Source organism: Melanaphis sacchari, unplaced genomic scaffold (assembly GCF_002803265.2).
Source record: "Melanaphis sacchari strain LSU unplaced genomic scaffold, SCAv2.0 Contig436_pilon_pilon, whole genome shotgun sequence".
In the NCBI taxonomy this organism is placed as follows: Eukaryota; Metazoa; Arthropoda; class Insecta; order Hemiptera; family Aphididae; genus Melanaphis; species Melanaphis sacchari.
Window position 1 is genome coordinate 184,124 of NW_020271281.1, and position 20,006 is coordinate 204,129.

The window sequence follows — 20,006 nt, forward strand, 5'->3', positions numbered from 1 at the left end:
CATAATGTATAGGATATAATATATTTTATTATGCTACGCGCATTATTCGCATTACCCTATACCTTGGCAATATTATCTCGTTCGCAATAAATTAACCAGTTGGCTATTAAAACTAGGTGAGTGTAATAATAAAATAAATAAATACTATATATGTATTATACCATTCAGCTCACATTTTATACATTAATTTTACAAAAAAAAAAAAAAATCTGCATTTATTCTACGATATTTACTAATTTGCAATCCAGAGGATAAATGTTTTATTAGGTCCTAAAATGTATGTTAAAAATTTCTGAAACAGTTAAAATATTTATCGTTATATTACACATACCACACAAATACACAATAGGTACATATACTTTTAAAATTATTAGGTACTGTATAATCTATAATAAAAAAAACATAAAATTATAAAATATTTAATTTATATAATTACATTAAATTGATTCTTATTCGATATCCAGTGTATCTAGCACATTTAATATGGTGAATGGTGTATTTAAGTACTTAAGCGATAGAACCAGCTGCCCTAGCGCAAGGTTTCGAAATTACATTGGGTGATAAATTTATTTTCTAAACAATTAAAATTGATAACATTAATTTACTTTACTTTGAGACAACAGATTTATTGAAACAGTCAACCATCACTAATATTATTACATTGTTCGATAATATTTTCTGATTTTCCATAGCTAAAACCTACCCATATAACCACATAATTTATTTTAATACGTACTATTATTCTAAACATAATAAAACCTTTATTAATATGACTGGTAAGGTATTATAAAATTGGTAGTTATATTATTTTTGGTAATGAGAAATGTGGCAATAATTTTATTGTTTCAAGTAAATTTATAGTAAATTTCTAAATACACTATTATACTTTCAAGACAGAATAAATGTATTATGGATCCATGAATCGCGATTATCTACTGTTGAGTCGGTATATCACTGTTGTCTATATATATTAAATGTAGCGACTTTTAATAGAAATAGTATGTTTTCGTATTGAACTTGTCAATGTACATTCTAATTTTTATTAAATTAGAAAGGCATGCATGTACTTCAGGCAGTAAGATGAACAAATCAATATATTAGGTGTAGAGATTACAACTTAATACTTAGCTTATCTACATATACATAAAATAATAATTGATAACATTATGATTTCTATCAAAGCTGTATAGTCGTGTATAGTCGTTACAGGTTGACAAGAAAACTTATAAGAATTATTTGTGTATAACATACTTATTATATTATAATAGTATACGATTCATTTCGAATAGTGCACATAAAACACTTGCAACTTTTTTTTAAATGTATTTACCTACGTGTACGTATACATCAATACTCGATACAAATCAATCATAATTGTTTTTTTCTTTAGGCCCGATGTCGATTCAGAGGACACAAAGCCCGTTAAACGAGCCCAGAATCAAACGAATGCGAAGAATGAGCTCCGCAGAAGATACAGAGATCGATTTAGGTGGTCAGAGGGATAAATCCAGTTCGGAGATCACATATTATGGCCAAAGTCCAGCATCTCTATCTAGTCAAACCAGTTGGCACTCTGACATCGATCATGGTACATTTTTATATTCATTTGTTTCTTTTTTTAACAGAAAATGTATCAATACTAACATGCAATTAATATTAATGCATATAAATTGATTAATTGCTATACTCTTATATATAATATATGTCAACGTATATAATTTAATTACATGAATATTTTTCATTGAAGATGTTCTTGCACTCATCAGATTCCGATTGAAAAAAATAAAATGAATAATTATATTATATTGTAGTACTGTATAACAGTTTACAATGTTCTACAACTTTGAAAATAACTATAAATATTTATTTGTATAATTGTATCTAATACAATGTCTATCAAATAATAATAATCATCGACTGAAAACTGTACATAGATTCACAACATATTATTATATAATATGTACAAATAAGATATATGTAGTATAAAAAATAAAAAGCTAACTTAATTGTTATAAAATCTAAAGCTTAAGTTATAAAACAATAATTTTTTTTTAATATCTAACTATTTAATTTTCTAACTAAACTAACTAATTAAAAATTAATTTTAAAAAATAATACTAGTTTTTTCCAGTTAATTTGATAAATTATATTATGTTAAGTTTAAATCATATTTATTTATATCTGTACAACTGTAATAAAAGTTAATCAATTTTTTTTTTTATTGTTTTACCTCTCTTTAATCAATAATGATTTTAAATATAATAAAACAAATAAATATTCTTGATTTAATCATTTAGTTGTCTTAAACATGTAAGCTATTGTTATAGCTAGACGCTATAGTGTACAACAATATGGAATAATAAAAAATGTATTTTTAACAAAATATTTAAGAATTATTCAAAAAAAAAAAAAAAACAAAAGTTGCTCAATCACAATATGTATGACCCAGTGGTACCTAATAATTGAAAATAAATCTAACTAACTTTTTATTAACTAAGTCAAGCTGCCTTTTATTAACTTTAAACTTTTAGTATTAAATATATTGTTGTAAACAGTTTGCTATAATATAGTTTAAAGTTTTGACGTTGACTCAACTTAACAACACAAGTTAATGTTTTCATTAACTCTCTCTCTTTGAATAACTTATATTGTATTCATCATATAAAAAACAATTATATAGGTATTCCTGGCCAACACACAGGAAGCATAGCGTCCTTAGCGTCTGCCAATTATTACGGTTCGGCGACATCGGGACCAGAACAACACAGTCCAGCCAAGTACCCAGAGAACGGGCATGATACACTTTCGGACTTTGTCACATTTGTGTGTCAAGAAGCAGAAAGTTCTCAAGGCGCACAGGTATGTAATATCACAAAATATGAAAAAAATAATATTATGTACTTATTATTATTATGTATTATGTAATTAATGTACCTCAAAATATTAACGTTTTATATATACACATTTAACACCCGATTTTCAGTATTATATACAAAATTTCCAATATAGCAAATATTGAACAAACATATATTATATACTTACTCAAGTCACCACATATTATATAAATTTTAAATTAACTTAAGCGTGTTTATGTGTTAATGAACTGCTTGCCTTTTTCATTTTTATAAATTTTGTATAAACAATAATTTAACTCAGTTATATTATTTCCTAAAACTTTTGTTTTTCCCCAATAATCTATGTGACTTTTCAATACAATTCAATTATTTATTTTCAAAAATAATTTATAAGAAAATTCCAATTTATTAGTATAAATTTCCTATACATTTTTATTTAAAAAACTTCATTGAAATATATTTATTTTCCATGGAGATAATTATAGAGTTATACAAGACATTTTAAACACGATGTATACTACAATTTTAAATATATATATAAATAATTTATATAATTTCAAACTTTTAACCCTTACTTATTAGTCACTGGTTAATTACATATCGATTATCATTTGAAGTTGACAAAGAGAATAGTGTACGAAAAAAAATTCAAAAATATATAGTATATTTGGTTGATTATAGTTTAAAAAAAAAACATTTTTCATCACACATATTAACATACCTACTGATTTATAGTTCGTTTAGTTGAATTATTCTCTCCCCTCTTATTTTACTTGTTAAGGTTTCATTTGTATAATATTTTTGATAAAAATTTGCTCACTGATACTTAAATCTTAAATTAGTAAATATCTGAATTTTTTATACGGATTGCAAATTATATTGATGGTGATGATAATAAATAATAATGTACACCTACTTGGAATTAAATTCCATTTTCATAAATAAAACTAATATAATACATGTTTGTTATAAATTATAATATGAAATTGTCCCTCTTATAAATGTCATATATTTTGCCATTAGTTATGTATAATATTATGTACATAATGTAGCAAGTGTATTATATTGATTTCACTTAATAATGATTATTAATTACCGTTTACTGTTTTTTTTTTATGCCCCACGTAGGGATGGGCCTATGGAAATCAGGTTTTACATTAATTTATACATATTTATACATATATATTATACAGTAAAATATTTAAAAGTTTTAACTTTAGGTTAACACACGGGTATAATGCTAATTTTGACACCGTTTGTCGTAAAATTTTAGAATACATTGTATAATATATAGAATTTATCATATTATGTGTAGTCTACAATTGTATACTATTTCCAAAAATATGTACTAATTTACACCGTTTTTGTTTTCTCTATTGCATTATAGTCGGGACCCACACGAAGTCCAAAAATGGCACAATATTATCCAAGTACCATGCTACCACCACCCCCTCCACCGCCTATGGCGAGGCCAGTAGCTATCATTCGATCTACAGGTAAGTTGTTACACAATTAAATCACTAATGAATGTCGAATAAGCGCAAAGTGTACGCATCTTTAATAATTAGGTATATGATAAATAGTACTATGAATTTAATGCATTTGCATATTTTTCTGTGGTATACCATAAAAGAAAATAGATTTGATCAAATTGGACAAAATTTGTTTTGTTTTATTTATAGTTCAAATTTGATATCTTATTTTGCATACTTTTGTATATTTTTGTTGGCGTATAAATCCATGTTTTCATGAATTTTTCGTATGAATGCTATTTATATTTTAAATTTTAAATTTGTGGTGTTCCCTGTTCCTCTCACTCAACTGACTTAAACTTTAAATACTTAAACCGATAAACTACTCATATAAATTTCGATTTTTATGGTATCTAAATACTCTGTAAATATTCTACTTCATAATATAAAACTAAAAATGTATCCAGTAATAAAAAAAAATAAAAAACTTAAAATATCATAATGATTAAAATATAATATTTTAAAAAAATATTATTTAACCTGAACATAAGTTATATAAAAAAAAATTTTTTTTAAACCTTAATAGATTTTAAAATAATGATCGTTCGATCACCCTGCTTATTATACATTCTCACGTGATTAATCAATTTCATCTATTGTTGAAAAAAGTTTCTTATGTAAATGAAAGTTCATTGGAACCAATTCACATGTTACCTGTTAACTATCAAAGAATTAATTAATTTATTGGAAATCATCTTTTTGACGATCATGCCCATCAATTATGTAATAGTAATGTCGTATACGCCGATCACAAAATATGAAAATGAAACACACACAATTTAAAATATAACCACTTTAATAAACCATGGTGTTCTATACAGCAACCGCATAGAGGAGTCACCACTGAAGAACCCCTCTTCGTCTTATTTTATTTCTTATTTACCTATTATCATAGTTTAATCTAATTTTCTATGTGTATATACATAATTCTTATTGGCTTACTAATATTTACTGACTATAACTTACCTATTACTAAATTTGTTTAGTTATTCTATAATTTGTTTTTCTTTATTTAGTTTTATATATATCTATTGTAAAATACAATATCAGATTTAAATAGCATTCTTACATTATTCTTAAAAAAATTATCATATCATCTACATTAATTTTCAATGCATCTGAAACGTAGAAGAATAAGTAGATTAGTTATGTTTCAAAGGTCGTCCGAAATCTCGTACTCGGCAATCGATTTCTCAAACATGGCACATTGCCACAATAACCGCACACTACGATGAACACGCATGTATTATATTCCATGGTTAGGCCTTTTTGCGTCCTATTTTTCTTACCTTTAAGCATCGTATTCATTCGATAAAATCCACATATCCTATTACTCCATAATAATATTTGCACAGCACAAACATTGCATTAAAATGTGTACAATTAATATGTTTATTAAATACATTTTAGCTTTATTTTATGACTAAACAGTTAACAGTAAATTTTTCAGTAAATTCGTGTATTTAAAAAAAAAATTTTTTTTTTGTTTTTTTTTATTTTACGATATAAAATTATAAAAATTACCATAATCTACAAATGTCATATCTTCCAAACTTATAATCATAATATAGTCTTATTATCCTTAATATACTTTGAATTTTACGTCAGAGTTTTCAGAAAGATTATCCGTTAAATAATGAACTGTATACAAGTAGAATACTCATTTGGAAAATAGAAGTTTGTGTATCCACAGGAATATCTTTAAATAGTACAAAAATAAGAAAGGGGATGAGTATATTTGGTAAATCGTTCTGTATAAAGCGTGAATACTAAAAATTACCTATATTATATATATAGAAAATGATAATATTTTCAGATGTTACTAACCAATCTGTGAACAATAATATTGCTGTCATAATATGATTTGTACTTATCAATTATTGACGTTTGACACATGTGCGGTTGCAGGTGAGCTGACCATTGCTCCGTCCAACTCGCCACCGACTTCCAACACGCCACCGATGGGTGGCGGAGGTGGTGGTGACGGATCGCCGGGTGGTGGAAGAGATTCCGATCAAAGTCCGCCGCCGATGAGCGGTCAACTATCCGAGTCACAACTGTCCGGCGGCGGCCGAAGCGTGGTGACCGGCGGCAGTCCTTTTACCGTGTCTGCCAACCGCGATTACCATTTTTCGCACATACAACACGGCCAGGTACCGTATACGTTCAACTTGCCAGCTCACGATTACAACCCGTCAAATTATTAATATTTTTATTTTTACTTTACCATTATTTTTGATTTGTTTGTTTGTTTGTTTGTTTGTTAGTTTGTTTTTTTCGTCCGTTTGTTTTTGCGCAATAACAACAATATTTTTTACAAAAATATGACCTAACACACCCCCCCAACCCTTTTGCCCCGTGCATGTGACGTATTTATTATTTCACACATATACCTATAAGATTTCACGAGTACATTACTTTATCGTGTTTCATTTTATACGATTGTCATGGCAAACCATATTATTTTAACTCGGTCGACTCGTATTTATCGTCGGTTATCGAATATTACATATTATTGACATTGTTATTACTGTGGCCGAAAATCCGGTTAGCAAGTCGGACTACAGATGGTTTGACTGTTCGAGCCATGTATCAGCATTTATGATAAATACCCACCGTACTTTAGCCAGAGTACACGTATTTTTCTCGGACCTAATGACTTACGTAGTTTTGGAACTTTTTTCGTACTCAGATCCGACGCGTACTATTCTTCGCATTTCAACGACCTGTTCAACGATCCATTATACAATTATATAAATACACACACACACGCGTATTCAATGTTATGTGCCTATGTAAATAATATATACGTCACGTAACCACCAAAATAATAATATACTACACAGACTCTGCCCGGAAAAGTGCGTGCCATTTATCCGTTCGAGCTTTGCTTAGCCGGCAGTATTATCGTGTTTTATAGTTTGTTGTTGTTGTTATTGTTGTTGTTTTTTTTTTTTATCGTTTTTTATTTGTTTTAACCACAGACGGTCCCGAAATCGTCTGTTTATATATATATATAATACATACTTACGTCTATGAAAATTATGTTTTGATATTAATTATATCCAGTAAAAATTGTAAATTACATACGTATTATTGTATTATTTTGCATCTATTTGCGTTTTCACCGCTTGTTATAAACGCGTTAGCCCGTTATTATTATTTTTATCAAAAAATATAATAATTACGATGCGTAATTCACACGCTGATCAATAACTTTTATTTTTCTGTTTTTTTTTTTTTTTAACTTATAATACATAAATAATATTATTATCGTATATAACTGTTCTTTTTGTATAATCGTCGTTAGAATAAATAATTGTTTTCGTACCTATTTAGCACATACTGCAATTATATAAGTATAATAATTAATAAATATGTAATATTGTATTTATGTAAAACGTTTAAACGTCATAAATATACAAGTGGACCACGAAGGTTCATCAAATACTAAAATGTGCCATTCTGTTATGTTTTAATAATATTATAACAATGTTTAATAAAATTAATCAATAAATGTAAATGTGAGTGTAAATAATATACTAAAGTGCAATAAATACCCATGGTAGAAAGATGCAGTTATTAAATTAGGTAAAATACTTATACGTAGTACCTATATATATAATATATAAGCCTATGTGTTATTATTATTTTTATTCATTATTATTATTATTATTATTATTATTATTATTGTAAAATATTTTATAAGTACTATTATACAGTTATTATAATTATCATTGCATTATTAGTCGTATGTGTCTAACCTAATACACAGATGACATTGTAAATATGTTTATATTAATATTATATAGATTTTCGTCCTTGACTTATATTATAATATATGTATAACTACATCGTTGTCGTTATCAAATATATTATAATTATTATTGTATCATTAAATTTCCATCCATAGCGTTTACATAGTATTGAACAAAATTAAACATCAATTATTTTGAAATGAAACATTCATCAAAACGAATACAATTGTGAGAATAAATAACACATATAGTAAGAACTGATTATTAAAACTTCCATATTATATTAACTTAGTACATGTAAATTATTTGTTAAGACAAAATATTTTAAAAAAACGCGAAATTCCCAAGCATTTGATATTCAGTTTTTTATTATCATATCTTGCTGATTTGAACATTGTTATTTTATATGTGGAACGGTTATTAGTCGAACTTTGAAAACATTATTTTTGTATACCATTCTCTCAATTCTTAGCAGTAACTGGTAATGTGTTTAGTCGATTAAATAAAATGAAAAAATATTTTGATGTTTTTCGTTTTAATGTTTAATGTTATAATATAAAACTTAACTCTGAAAATGTTAATTATTCTTTGGAATTTTTTTTTACAAATGTAAACTAAAATTAATTTATTATAACCAAAAAATTACCTCTAGCGGAATTTTCTCGATATTGCAGTTTTTAATGATATTTTTTTAAAAATTTTTAATATATTTTATAATTCATTACAAGTTACGACATTTAAAAATTAAATGTTTCATAACAGTAAAATTCTCTTCTACAATATTATCGTGTCTTCTCGTTCGTTCGATTTATTGTGCAAATTAATTCCAATCCAAAAAATTTAAATACGAAAGATATAAAAAAAAAAATTGAAAATCTTGCAAACATGAACCAGAAATTCCAGTTTACTAAAATAATATGACTATAATATGTATTGCGTAGGTATACAAAGAGACTGCATCGTATGTATTTCTCTTATATATGACTTGAACTATTGATCAAGTAATAATTCGCATACCTACAATGATGTGTATATATATTATACTCACTAAATTACTTGCATTGCTAAAATGCATTGAAAATTTCATTTTAACACCAATTTAAAATAAAAATCGGCCATCTGACATTTCATTCATTGTGAAATTGAATAATTTCAATTATATTAGGTATATATCTAAAAATATACCTTACTGTAAAATATCTGACAGATAACTCAAAATTCTTGACAAAAAAAAAAAAAAATCAAAAAAATTCCTTTATAATTCTTGGGATGTTGTTTTGGTTTCTGTCTGATTCGAAATTGTTTCGAAATGTTTTCGTGGCACATTTGGACTTGGAAATAGTCGACCTCAGAATTGTATATTATGATGGTACATACATCATACATGCATGTAAACGGTGGAAAATTAAAAACCTAGGCAAAGTTTGTAAGCGTTTTCAACATTTTTTTTTATTATTCATCGCTTACGTGCCAAGGACGGCGTTTCGTCGGCAGTAGGTCACGCTAGGAGAATTACATGTAATAATATTATACTATACACGTTATTTTATATAAGTTATATATTGTATATACTATAAATAGAAACGATAATATAAAGATGCTATTCTATAAAATACAGATAATGATTTATAGTTATATTTTTATTTCATATGCGCTGTGCAAAATACATTATAGAGACAAAAATATGAATAAATAAATAAATATTTTAAATATAATATTGTTTACAATCCATAAATATATCGAGTTTGACACATATAATGTATATTATGCTAGAGTAGAATAAGATGACTAAAAAATCAAAAACCGCGTTAAAAGCACAGTTGAACAACGAACCCCTCGTAATTAAAATATTTTAATATAGATATAATATTATTAAAATATTTACAATACATGTACAAACCGATCTTCCTGAAATATAACCATTTCGTACTTCATAGACTATGTCCATTGCCCATTACTACATGTATACGGTATGTGTAGTTACACAATATAATTATAGAATATTATTCGATTATAGAATCTTACTATCGGTTCTTATATTGCATGCACAAACAAACCGAAGACATCCCAGCTATTCCCACTCATCAATCGTTATGTCTATGCAGTATGCAATTATTGAAATAGTTAACTTTTTCTATTTTCATTTTATATTTTACGATTCAACAACATCCAGTAATTAAATAATGTGTAATAATGATGTATATATGTAAAGTTGAACGATCAGCTTATTTTTTTTTTTTATTATTATTATTCTTTCTGTAGTATCTAATATTATTTAGAAAACGCATTATAATATATAATTACGATATGTATTTGTTTTGTTATTGTTTCTGTTTGTTAATAGATGTTTGTGTTACGTAATAATTCATTTATTTTACGCATTGTAATTATATAATATGAATAATCCATTAATTAAAACCAAGAAAATAAACCGTTTAATGATTATGTTGTATAACAATAATATTTTATGATAATATATCGATTATTATATTATTGTTCTGATGAAAATTAACTCCATAGATCATAAGTATATATATATAAATATAAATATTATATTATAGTTAGAGTGTAATTGTATAATAGTGCGTTCATTTATGTTTTAATATGCTAATAAGTTTTTGTTTTTTTTTATATATATATTATATTGTACCAACATATTATTATATTATTATTTTGTAAAACCAATACGTTTTTAACTACCAAAGTATATATATATATATAAATACTAAATATTTCTTTTTGTATAACTATGTGTAGTAGTGAATAGAATCTGTTTTGTGATATTGAAACTCCTTGTATTGTACATATACATACTTATAAACGCATAAAAAAAAATGCCGTGTTTTATTGCCTCGTCCGCATGGCTGCAGTAACTAATCGGTGAAACCGATTTTTATTCTTACAATAATTTCACCTTTAACAAAAAAAATACCGACACGATTTAATATGATATTGTACACGTCTGCCCATAATCATGGACAATTATTATACAATCATACACACGTGTATGTACGTTGTAATGCGGCAGTGGCGTCGACATCTCTATCTCCTGTTTTCATTGCGCGCCGAGGATAATCGTTTGTCTTCGTGTCGACATTTGACCAAAGCTGTGCCAAGAAGTCGCAGAGATGTAAAAATAACATAATATAATAATTTTAAATTTATTTTTTCTTCGTGAATATTTGTTTAAAACGGGTCTTAATGTTATTACCATAATAATTATTATCTTATAATATATCCATTTACCGCGAATTTGAGTATCCGTCGTTATGTGTATGTGTGTGTGTGTATGCGTATGTGTGTGTGTTTCTTAACAAATAATAATACACACATACTCGTCTATAGCTGTAACATTGCTGCAACTAATGGTTTATTTTTTGCCTTTCTTTTTATCCTTTTTCAACATTGTAATATTAACGCCATGTGTTAAATATAGTAAATAATAATTAAGGCTAGGATGTTTTTGAATTTGAAAACTAAAAATGTACATGCAGATACACTCATAAAATACTTAAGTATATCTCTAAAATAATGAAATATCACATTATAAAGTGGGTTATAAATTGTATTTTTTATTATTCATTAAAACTATAAACTCGGTATACATTTTTAACAATAAATAGTTACCTATTAATGAATAATAATCATTTTAATAATACAATTTTATTAATTTTTTATAATACTGGATGTATATTATTTTTACTTATCTAAGGTTTTTGAAATATTATCAAAGATATCTAAAATTCAAAAAAATACTACGCAATCTCGTATGCAATTTATAAAAAAAAAATGATTTATAAATATCTAATAATTTTTTTTTTTTAAACAAGTATTTATTCCTAAAAATTCCTAAAAATATAATTTAATACAACTGATTTTACATCATATAAGATAAATCGTTTGAACTAAAAAGTGCATGACTAAAAAAAAAACATATAAAGTTCAAAAACATCCTAACTAATATGATAATACATCAAAGAACGCCTAACATTCAGTAGGTATTAGTTTTGTTTCCATTACAAAGCTATCGGACCAAGTAAATCGATATTTTACATAAACACACTGTTTGAATTTGACTGGATAACTAAGGTTTGGTTAAGTTTAAAAAGTTAAGACTAATCTACGTGAAGTGTGTAAAAACACTGACTCTCTTTCTCGACGTCTCTATGTATTACAGGCACCAGAACTCTTGTCAATTCGATTTGAATAATGCATTTTTAGATAGGCACAGTTATCTATTTATGTAAACAAAATTTAATGATTTCGAAATAAACGCATGCGTAAACGATGAAATAATTTTATCATGACGGTAGGTACGCTTATATTATATAGTTTTAAATCTACTACAATTGTCGATACAGTATTTCAAAAATAAAATATTTATCCTTCATCGGATCATGTGATGTCAATGCACTTAACCATTTTATATGGTATTTTACAGATTTAATTAGAAACATTAACTACATATTATATTATACAAGAAGAAACCATTGCAGTTTTGTAGTTCTATCCTAGGGCTTAATTCTTGGAAAAATCGTGAATAAATGGTTGATTGAAAATATATCTTAAGACCTGTATATTTTTGTTTTTTATAAGCAAACCATTCTTGAGTCTATTATATTTTAAACACGTTTATGGGAGTTTTAACAAATACATACCTACAATTGGCAGACATTGGTTATCAGCTACATACTATCGACTCCGACGTATCAATCAATTCAGCTGTAAACATATTTTTTAATTTTTTTTTTCGAGATTATTACTTTTTACTTAATAATGCCCATAATAAGTTATTGAATTATAATGTAGAATACATAGTTTATATAATATTGTGTTTAAATATATACATCTAAAATATTAGTCAAATACAAATAAAAAAACAATCGTCAATATTACTTCTAATATTTCTGAGTCACCAAAATCAACTGAATAACCACGTTGGTATAAATCATTTATCACAAGGGTTGGCAACCTACGGCCCGCGATTACAATTTACAATTGGTATAAAAATATGGAATATATTATATTAGTTGATAACCTAACTGTATTAATATATATCACGTTAAATTAATATAGGTACCAAACAGTGATGAAACTTAAATAAATTAAGTTAAAATTTGTTTAAAATTTAAACTGTGAAACGTAAATAAAAAAGGTGATAGATATGATCCGTGAAAATTATTTTTACTATTTTTATAGCCCTTGACTCCAAAAAAGTTGCCGACCCCTGATTTACCATATAATTATTTTCAACAAATATTTCAGATTTATTTTAATACCATGGCCTCGATTAATACTTTATACTACCTTACATCAAACTGCAAATTTCAAATGACTAACAATGCTTTGAAATGATACCGGCAACGCTTTTATACACTTGTTGTCCACAGACTTAAACGATTGAGCCTGCAACTTAACCAATTACTACGATTGTGTGTGTAGTGTGCGCAATGTGCATAACATAAATAAATTATAAATTATAAGAGCCAAAAATTTGTTGCATCTAAACCATATTTTATCTATTATCAAAAAAAAATTTTAAAAATATATACCATGCTTCCATAAAATCACATCTTATTGGAGTTATGTATGAAAAAAAGCGCAACAACTTTTCTGCTCCATATCGAATAATACATTAAACATTATTATTACCGCATTGTGGTGTATAATGTATATTACATCTTATATTATTTTATATTGTTATTATTACCGTTGTTCTATACATGTATGTGGTGTGTGTATATTACACAACAGTTGTTCAGTTATTCAAACATCGGCACCGTGAATACGGTAACCGGAGTGATAAGCCCCACCAATCTGAGCTTGCTATCTAACCCGGGTGGCAGTCCATCGTCGTCTTCGGGAGGTGGCAATGGCGGCGGCAGTAGGTCTCGTGGACATTCGCAAACGACGTTGCCGCGGTGGAATACGCAGTGTTCGTCCGGACCGCCATTCATCACGCTTGACGAGGACTACATGATGACGCCACTAATGTCCGGCAACGGCGGACAAGGCAATGGCGCCACACTGATTGACGATGACAGGTATACTTATGAATATTATTTGTCGATAGTAAGAGAACAGAGGACATAGGTACCCGAATATAAAGATGGACATTAACTATAGGTACCTACCTAGCTTCTATGTAGTTAAAAAGTCAAAGTTAATAAATAACTTATCTTTTTCAAATTAAACTGAAAAATAATATTTCAAGTTTATGTTTATTTATACTTGACTAGGTTACCTGGTTACAATAGTCATTATTTCAAAATGTATTAATGTTTCTTTAAAAAAATCATTAAATATATGATACTACAGTAAAACTCGCTTAAGACGCTCTCGCTTAAGACGCTTTCCCGCATAAGACGCTGTTTTTAGTCGGTCCCTAGACATTTCCTATACTAGTCAATGTAAAAATCACCTGTTAAGACGCTCAGTTTTTCTTTGTCTAATCGGGTAAAACGCTCTTTTTTTCAGCAGATTACGATAAATTTTAGTAGTTTTGTGAAAATAAAAATAGAATTTTTAGTACTATACGTGTTCTTATCGTTTTATTTTATCGCTATACATATTTTATCATTACTTATTATAACAGTTTTACTGTATTTCATCGTCTACTCCTGCAATAACTACTGGTTTGCAACATTTATCGGAAATTCGGAAAGTATTATCCTGTGTTGAAAATTCCGAAGAAATGTTAGGTTGTCTTAATAAAATTGAAAACTTTCTTGCTGAAACACATTGTCAGAACCTTAAACAATCAAAAATAGATCATTTTTTTAATAAACAATAATAAAATATGTATGTAATAATAATATTTTTTTAAATTAAATTCAGTAGCACAAAAATATAAGTATGTATGTATATTGTAATTATAATTAATTTATAAGTGTATTTCTCATTAAATTATGTTTAATAATAAAAAATAAACTCGATATTTCAACCACATCATTTTGTTTCATTCCCGCATAAGACGCTTTCCCGCATAAGACGTTTTAGAGAGCTGGTCCCTTAAAGAGCGTCTTAAGCGAGTTTTACTGTATTTTGGAAATATTCTCTTAGTAATTTATTGTAACAGCCAACATATTATGTTAAAACTCTAACGTCCAACAGTTAAAGGACAAAAAAGCTGAAAAAATAAAATCTAACCCTTTCAATCATGAAAAAATAAATAGGTACAATCACAACGTAGCGATATACAATATCGAGGAAATGGCAGTAATCTTCGACTACGTTTTATTAATTATTGATATCATACAATAATATTAAATTATTATTAAGCTTGAACATAGGTATTAACAATATATAAGCCGATCAAAAGATGCGGAAATCTCCTCCTCAAGGTTGAACAAAATTCTATTTTTTATGATAATTTACCATTTTATTTCACATATTTTCAACGATCAAAAATTACAATACAGGAAAAATGACTATGTATCGTAGAATTATTGTACTTTGATTATTTTTATACTTGAGAGTGGAAAATTTGACTCTGATCAAATTAAACTCTGATTTCATTACTTATAACTTTAAACAACATTAAGAAAATTGTATCAATAAAAACTCATGACTTGATACGATTTTATAGATCTAACACCAAATTTTTTAAATTGTGTTAACATATGAAGACGGCTTATTAAGTACTGTGTGTACATTATACGACTATATTATGTATAGTTATTATAGTTCAAATTTTATTCATTTAAACCTATACTTTTTTCTGTATTTAGAAAAAAATTATTTAGTATACAAAAACTTGAAATTAATTAGTTTTTGTACGTTTTACAGACAGATACTTTAACAGCGTAGTTCACCAGACGGACGGCATGGATAGGATGGACACAAGTGAATCTCAACACATCCAATCGTCGAATTCAGGTGGTCGGAACACCCCGAACTCGGTTGACGGACAAGACAACATAAGCAAACCGCAAACGTAGCCAATAAATTTTTGGAAATCGAATATTCGTATTATATAATATAGGCAATTCATTCTAGTTAATTATATTATAATTATAATTATTTTATTATTATTATTATTATTATTATAATTATTATTATTATTATTATTATTATTATTATTATTATTATTATTATTATTACTATTATGGACATTTTCATACGTGTAAAATAAACATCTTATATTACAATATTACAATTTAAATAATTTTAAAACAAAATAAAACCGAACAAACAACTTTATTGTTAGTTGACATATAGTCAATAAGGATAATTTATAAAATAAAGTATATTGCTTTACTGTTTTTATAAGTCATGAACACAGTTATATTAATTAAATCCATTGTTTTTTAACTAGGCTATATGAAGTTTGTTTTATTTCAACCATTGAATCTGATTAATATATTTACACGTAAACAACTGGTTTCGATTAAAGATGTATAAATATTGTATTTGCTTGGAGTAAAAGTATATTTTTAATCATTAAAACTCAAAATAAAATGAACTAAACTATTTTTATTTTAAAATAAAAAAATTATATTGAGATATATTATATTATATACTTTAAACTTTAAACCTTTAAGAAGATGTCAGTGCATTGATATTTGATTTTTCTCTCTAACCCACTAACTACATTCAATAAAACAGATACAATTTTTTATTGTTAGCTTTAATATTAAAGTAAAGTACAGTAGATCGTCGATTATCCACACGTCAATTATCCAGCACATCAATTTATCCGCATTACAAAATGTTTGTAAAGATTTAATTTTAGTTTAATTAAGTTTAGTTTTATCACTCGTTATGTTCGTTTATCGTGTACATTTATAAAATACGAGATTATTTTATTATCTGCTACGGCTCAATCTAATACGCACAAAAAAAATTGATCACTATTTTAAATAAATGCATTATATATTTTTATATTACGTATAAATATTATATTTTGAAACTTAAAATTTTAATTAAAACTACAAACACACATACTTTTAATAATATATTAATATTAAAATACGAATGATGAATAATATTTTAAAATTTTTAAAACAAGTTTTTAACTTTATATAATAATGTATGAAAAATATCAAAGGATTACTACAGGAATGTATGAACATGCTAATCGAATATTTGCTACGTTGTGTTTGTACTTTTGATGGAAACAACACATGCACGATGCACGTGTACCTAGCGAACTCTTAACTACATTATTTCATATTTTTATTAATCAAGTATTGTATTTTCTTAAAACACAAATTATTACAATAATGATTTCAGATGAAACTAGTAAAATATATAAGCTTCGGTAAGTACTGGCAGTGGCGCCAGGGTCTTTAAAATATGGTGGTTCAAAATATCATTTTAGCTTAGAACCTACCACCCACCCACCCTCTCAAAAAACCAAAAACCAATAGGTAATACATACCTATATATTTTAACAAATTATAACATATAACTATATAGGTATCAATTAAATTATTTTAGCATAATATATTAATATATACAATATGTACTATGGATACTTACATAATGTTACTGATGAAACCTAGCAGCTAGTATAGACAGTAGTATTTTCACTGTGGTGAATAAAAGTTGTTATATTCACAATGTAAATTCAATAAATTCATCATTTTTAAAAATATAAAATCCTTTAAACGTATGAGACAAAGTTTAAAGATATAAAAAGGAGTTAAGTTTTAAGTGTATAACATATTAATTTAAAAAACAAAATTCCATCAAACTTCATTAACAAACTAAAAATTATTATAACATTACCCTTTTAAATAAATTATAACAGTAAATAGGTGGCTAATTATATTATGGAGACATAAATTATATTCAATATTTTAATAATTTTAACGCATTGGTAACACAACTTTACTTTATACATTTATCCTTTCATACTTAGGAAGTTACTAATAAATAAATGTTACTATTTTAGCAAATTAAGTGAGATTATGAATAATTTTATATATTTTGTAAAATATACATTTTAATTTAATTAATATAGTCTTGATATAATATTATTGTTTCTTTTTTAATTTATTTAAAAATTTAAGTTAGATTTTTTGACAATGTAGAACTTAAACTTGCAAATATATTAGTGACATCTTCATTGTTTATTTCAACATCTGATTCACAGTGGCGGTTTTGGCAATAATTTTCTGAGGAGGCGACAAATAATTTCACATAAGAGACCTGTTGGGGGGGGCTTCGCCCCCCACATCCCTGACCCTATTTAAAAAGGAATAAAATCAAAAATGAATAATCTGTGATCTGTATACTAAAAAAGTAAAAACTCAATAATAATACATTTAATTGATAAAATTGTATAAGTACATAGTTTTGTGTAAAAATAACTAGTACTTTCTAGTAGGTATAAAATATAAATAAAATATAAAATAACAATAAATAGGTAGGTATATCTAAATTTCAAAATTTGCACTTTTTTCTTTAAAAACAATTTGAAAGTAAAAATGCATTAAACAAATAAAATAATAAGCTCATAATATTTAATTTAAAAAAAAATGATTCAATAAATCTCCAAGAGTTCCAAGTAAACATACAATTGGGTCATATATTGGATTCATATTTTTATACAATAAGAACTAAAACCACGAATCACAAAATAACTAGAAACACTCAAAACACTAGAAACAATAGGAAGTAGGGACTAGAATTACTATACTTATACTTATAATTGATAATGTCTTATAAATAATTGCATAGGGACTAATCAGTAATCACTAATGATTAATACAACATACAATATTACAAAATTAATTATTATAGTAACCAATAACTATACATTTTCAATTTTCATAATTATTTACTTTTATGCATAGAGATATACGATTTATTTTGATAATTGAAAATGAGCAGTTTTGTGATTGTGTCACTGTGATAAGCCGCGAGGTTGATCCTTATCACTGAAGGAGGCGAAAATGTTTATTGCCGCCCAACTAGCAAAGCGCATGCGCAGTTCAAACGATTGTTTATGTGTGTGAGTTTGTAATTTCGTGTACACTTTGATAGCAAGGTAGGCAACAGAATCGGTTGCCGCCTCAAGCCTCTACAGCGGGCAGCTGTTGTAGTACAGTACGAAAATAACGTAATATTTTTAATATTTTTAATGCTTTTCCTATCATTGGAAATATTATACATAATTGGCCATTATAGGGGCGCATGGCATCCGTTTTAAAATTATTTTTTACAACAATACAATAATATTTGTACATTGAATAAAAAAAGTAAATAATATAAAATAAAAAAAAAATTATAAAATAAATATTTTTAATCGGATATAAAATTTTTTTTTCTTTTTTCTTTTTAACTTTTCAAGGGAGGCGGTGCCTCCCTTGCCTCCCCGGGAAAACCGCCACTGCTGATTCACATGTTATAATCATTAAATCTTCTAAACGATCTTGTGAAATAGTTGTACGTAAACGGTTTTTTAGAATTTTTAATTTTGAAAATGTTCTCTCAGGGCTAGTACTGGATACGGGCAATGTACAAGCTATTTTTAAAGCTAAGTACAGTGTTGGAAATATTATGCTTCCTAATCCAGAAGTATGGCAAACTTGAAATAAGTTGAGTATACTTGCTAAATTGTTCACTACTTTGTTTTCGTCACCAAATTGTCTCTCTTCTTCATCATTGCTTGATTCATTATCTTGGGCACTATCATCATTTTCTGTTACGATATCTTCATGAAGAAAATTTGAATTAGAATGCATGGCAACGTCAAATTGAAAAAATAGTTTAGAATATTGAATATACTCATTTCTTAAAACTTCAAATTGTATATGTTTGTTATATATTGTACAAAATACCTTAAAAACATACTTTTGTACGATAGATGAAGCTTCAACAGCAATTAAAAACCGTTTTAATTCAACATCTCA

The 20,006-nt window shown here is 26.6% G+C and overlaps 1 protein-coding gene across 5 annotated transcripts in view; it reads left to right on the forward strand.

Moving 5' to 3' along the window:
• LOC112597656 (nuclear factor 1 X-type) overlaps positions 1-16,160 on the forward strand; it is a 148,143-nt gene extending 131,983 nt beyond the window's left edge. For 4 of the 5 annotated variants that reach the window (XM_025343786.1, XM_025343787.1, XM_025343785.1 and 1 more), the window contains 6 exons: positions 1,391-1,588; positions 2,681-2,859; positions 4,243-4,351; positions 6,296-6,540; positions 13,900-14,189; positions 15,938-16,085. In XM_025343786.1, the coding sequence (XP_025199571.1) occupies positions 1,391-1,588; positions 2,681-2,859; positions 4,243-4,351; positions 6,296-6,540; positions 13,900-14,189; positions 15,938-16,085 (1,169 nt within the window). Of the gene's footprint in view, positions 1-1,390; positions 1,589-2,680; positions 2,860-4,242; positions 4,352-6,295; positions 6,541-13,899; positions 14,190-15,937 lie in introns of all 5 variants that reach the window. The other variant, XM_025343784.1, reaches the window with a different exon arrangement.
• The last annotated feature ends 3,846 nt before the right edge of the window (positions 16,161-20,006 follow it).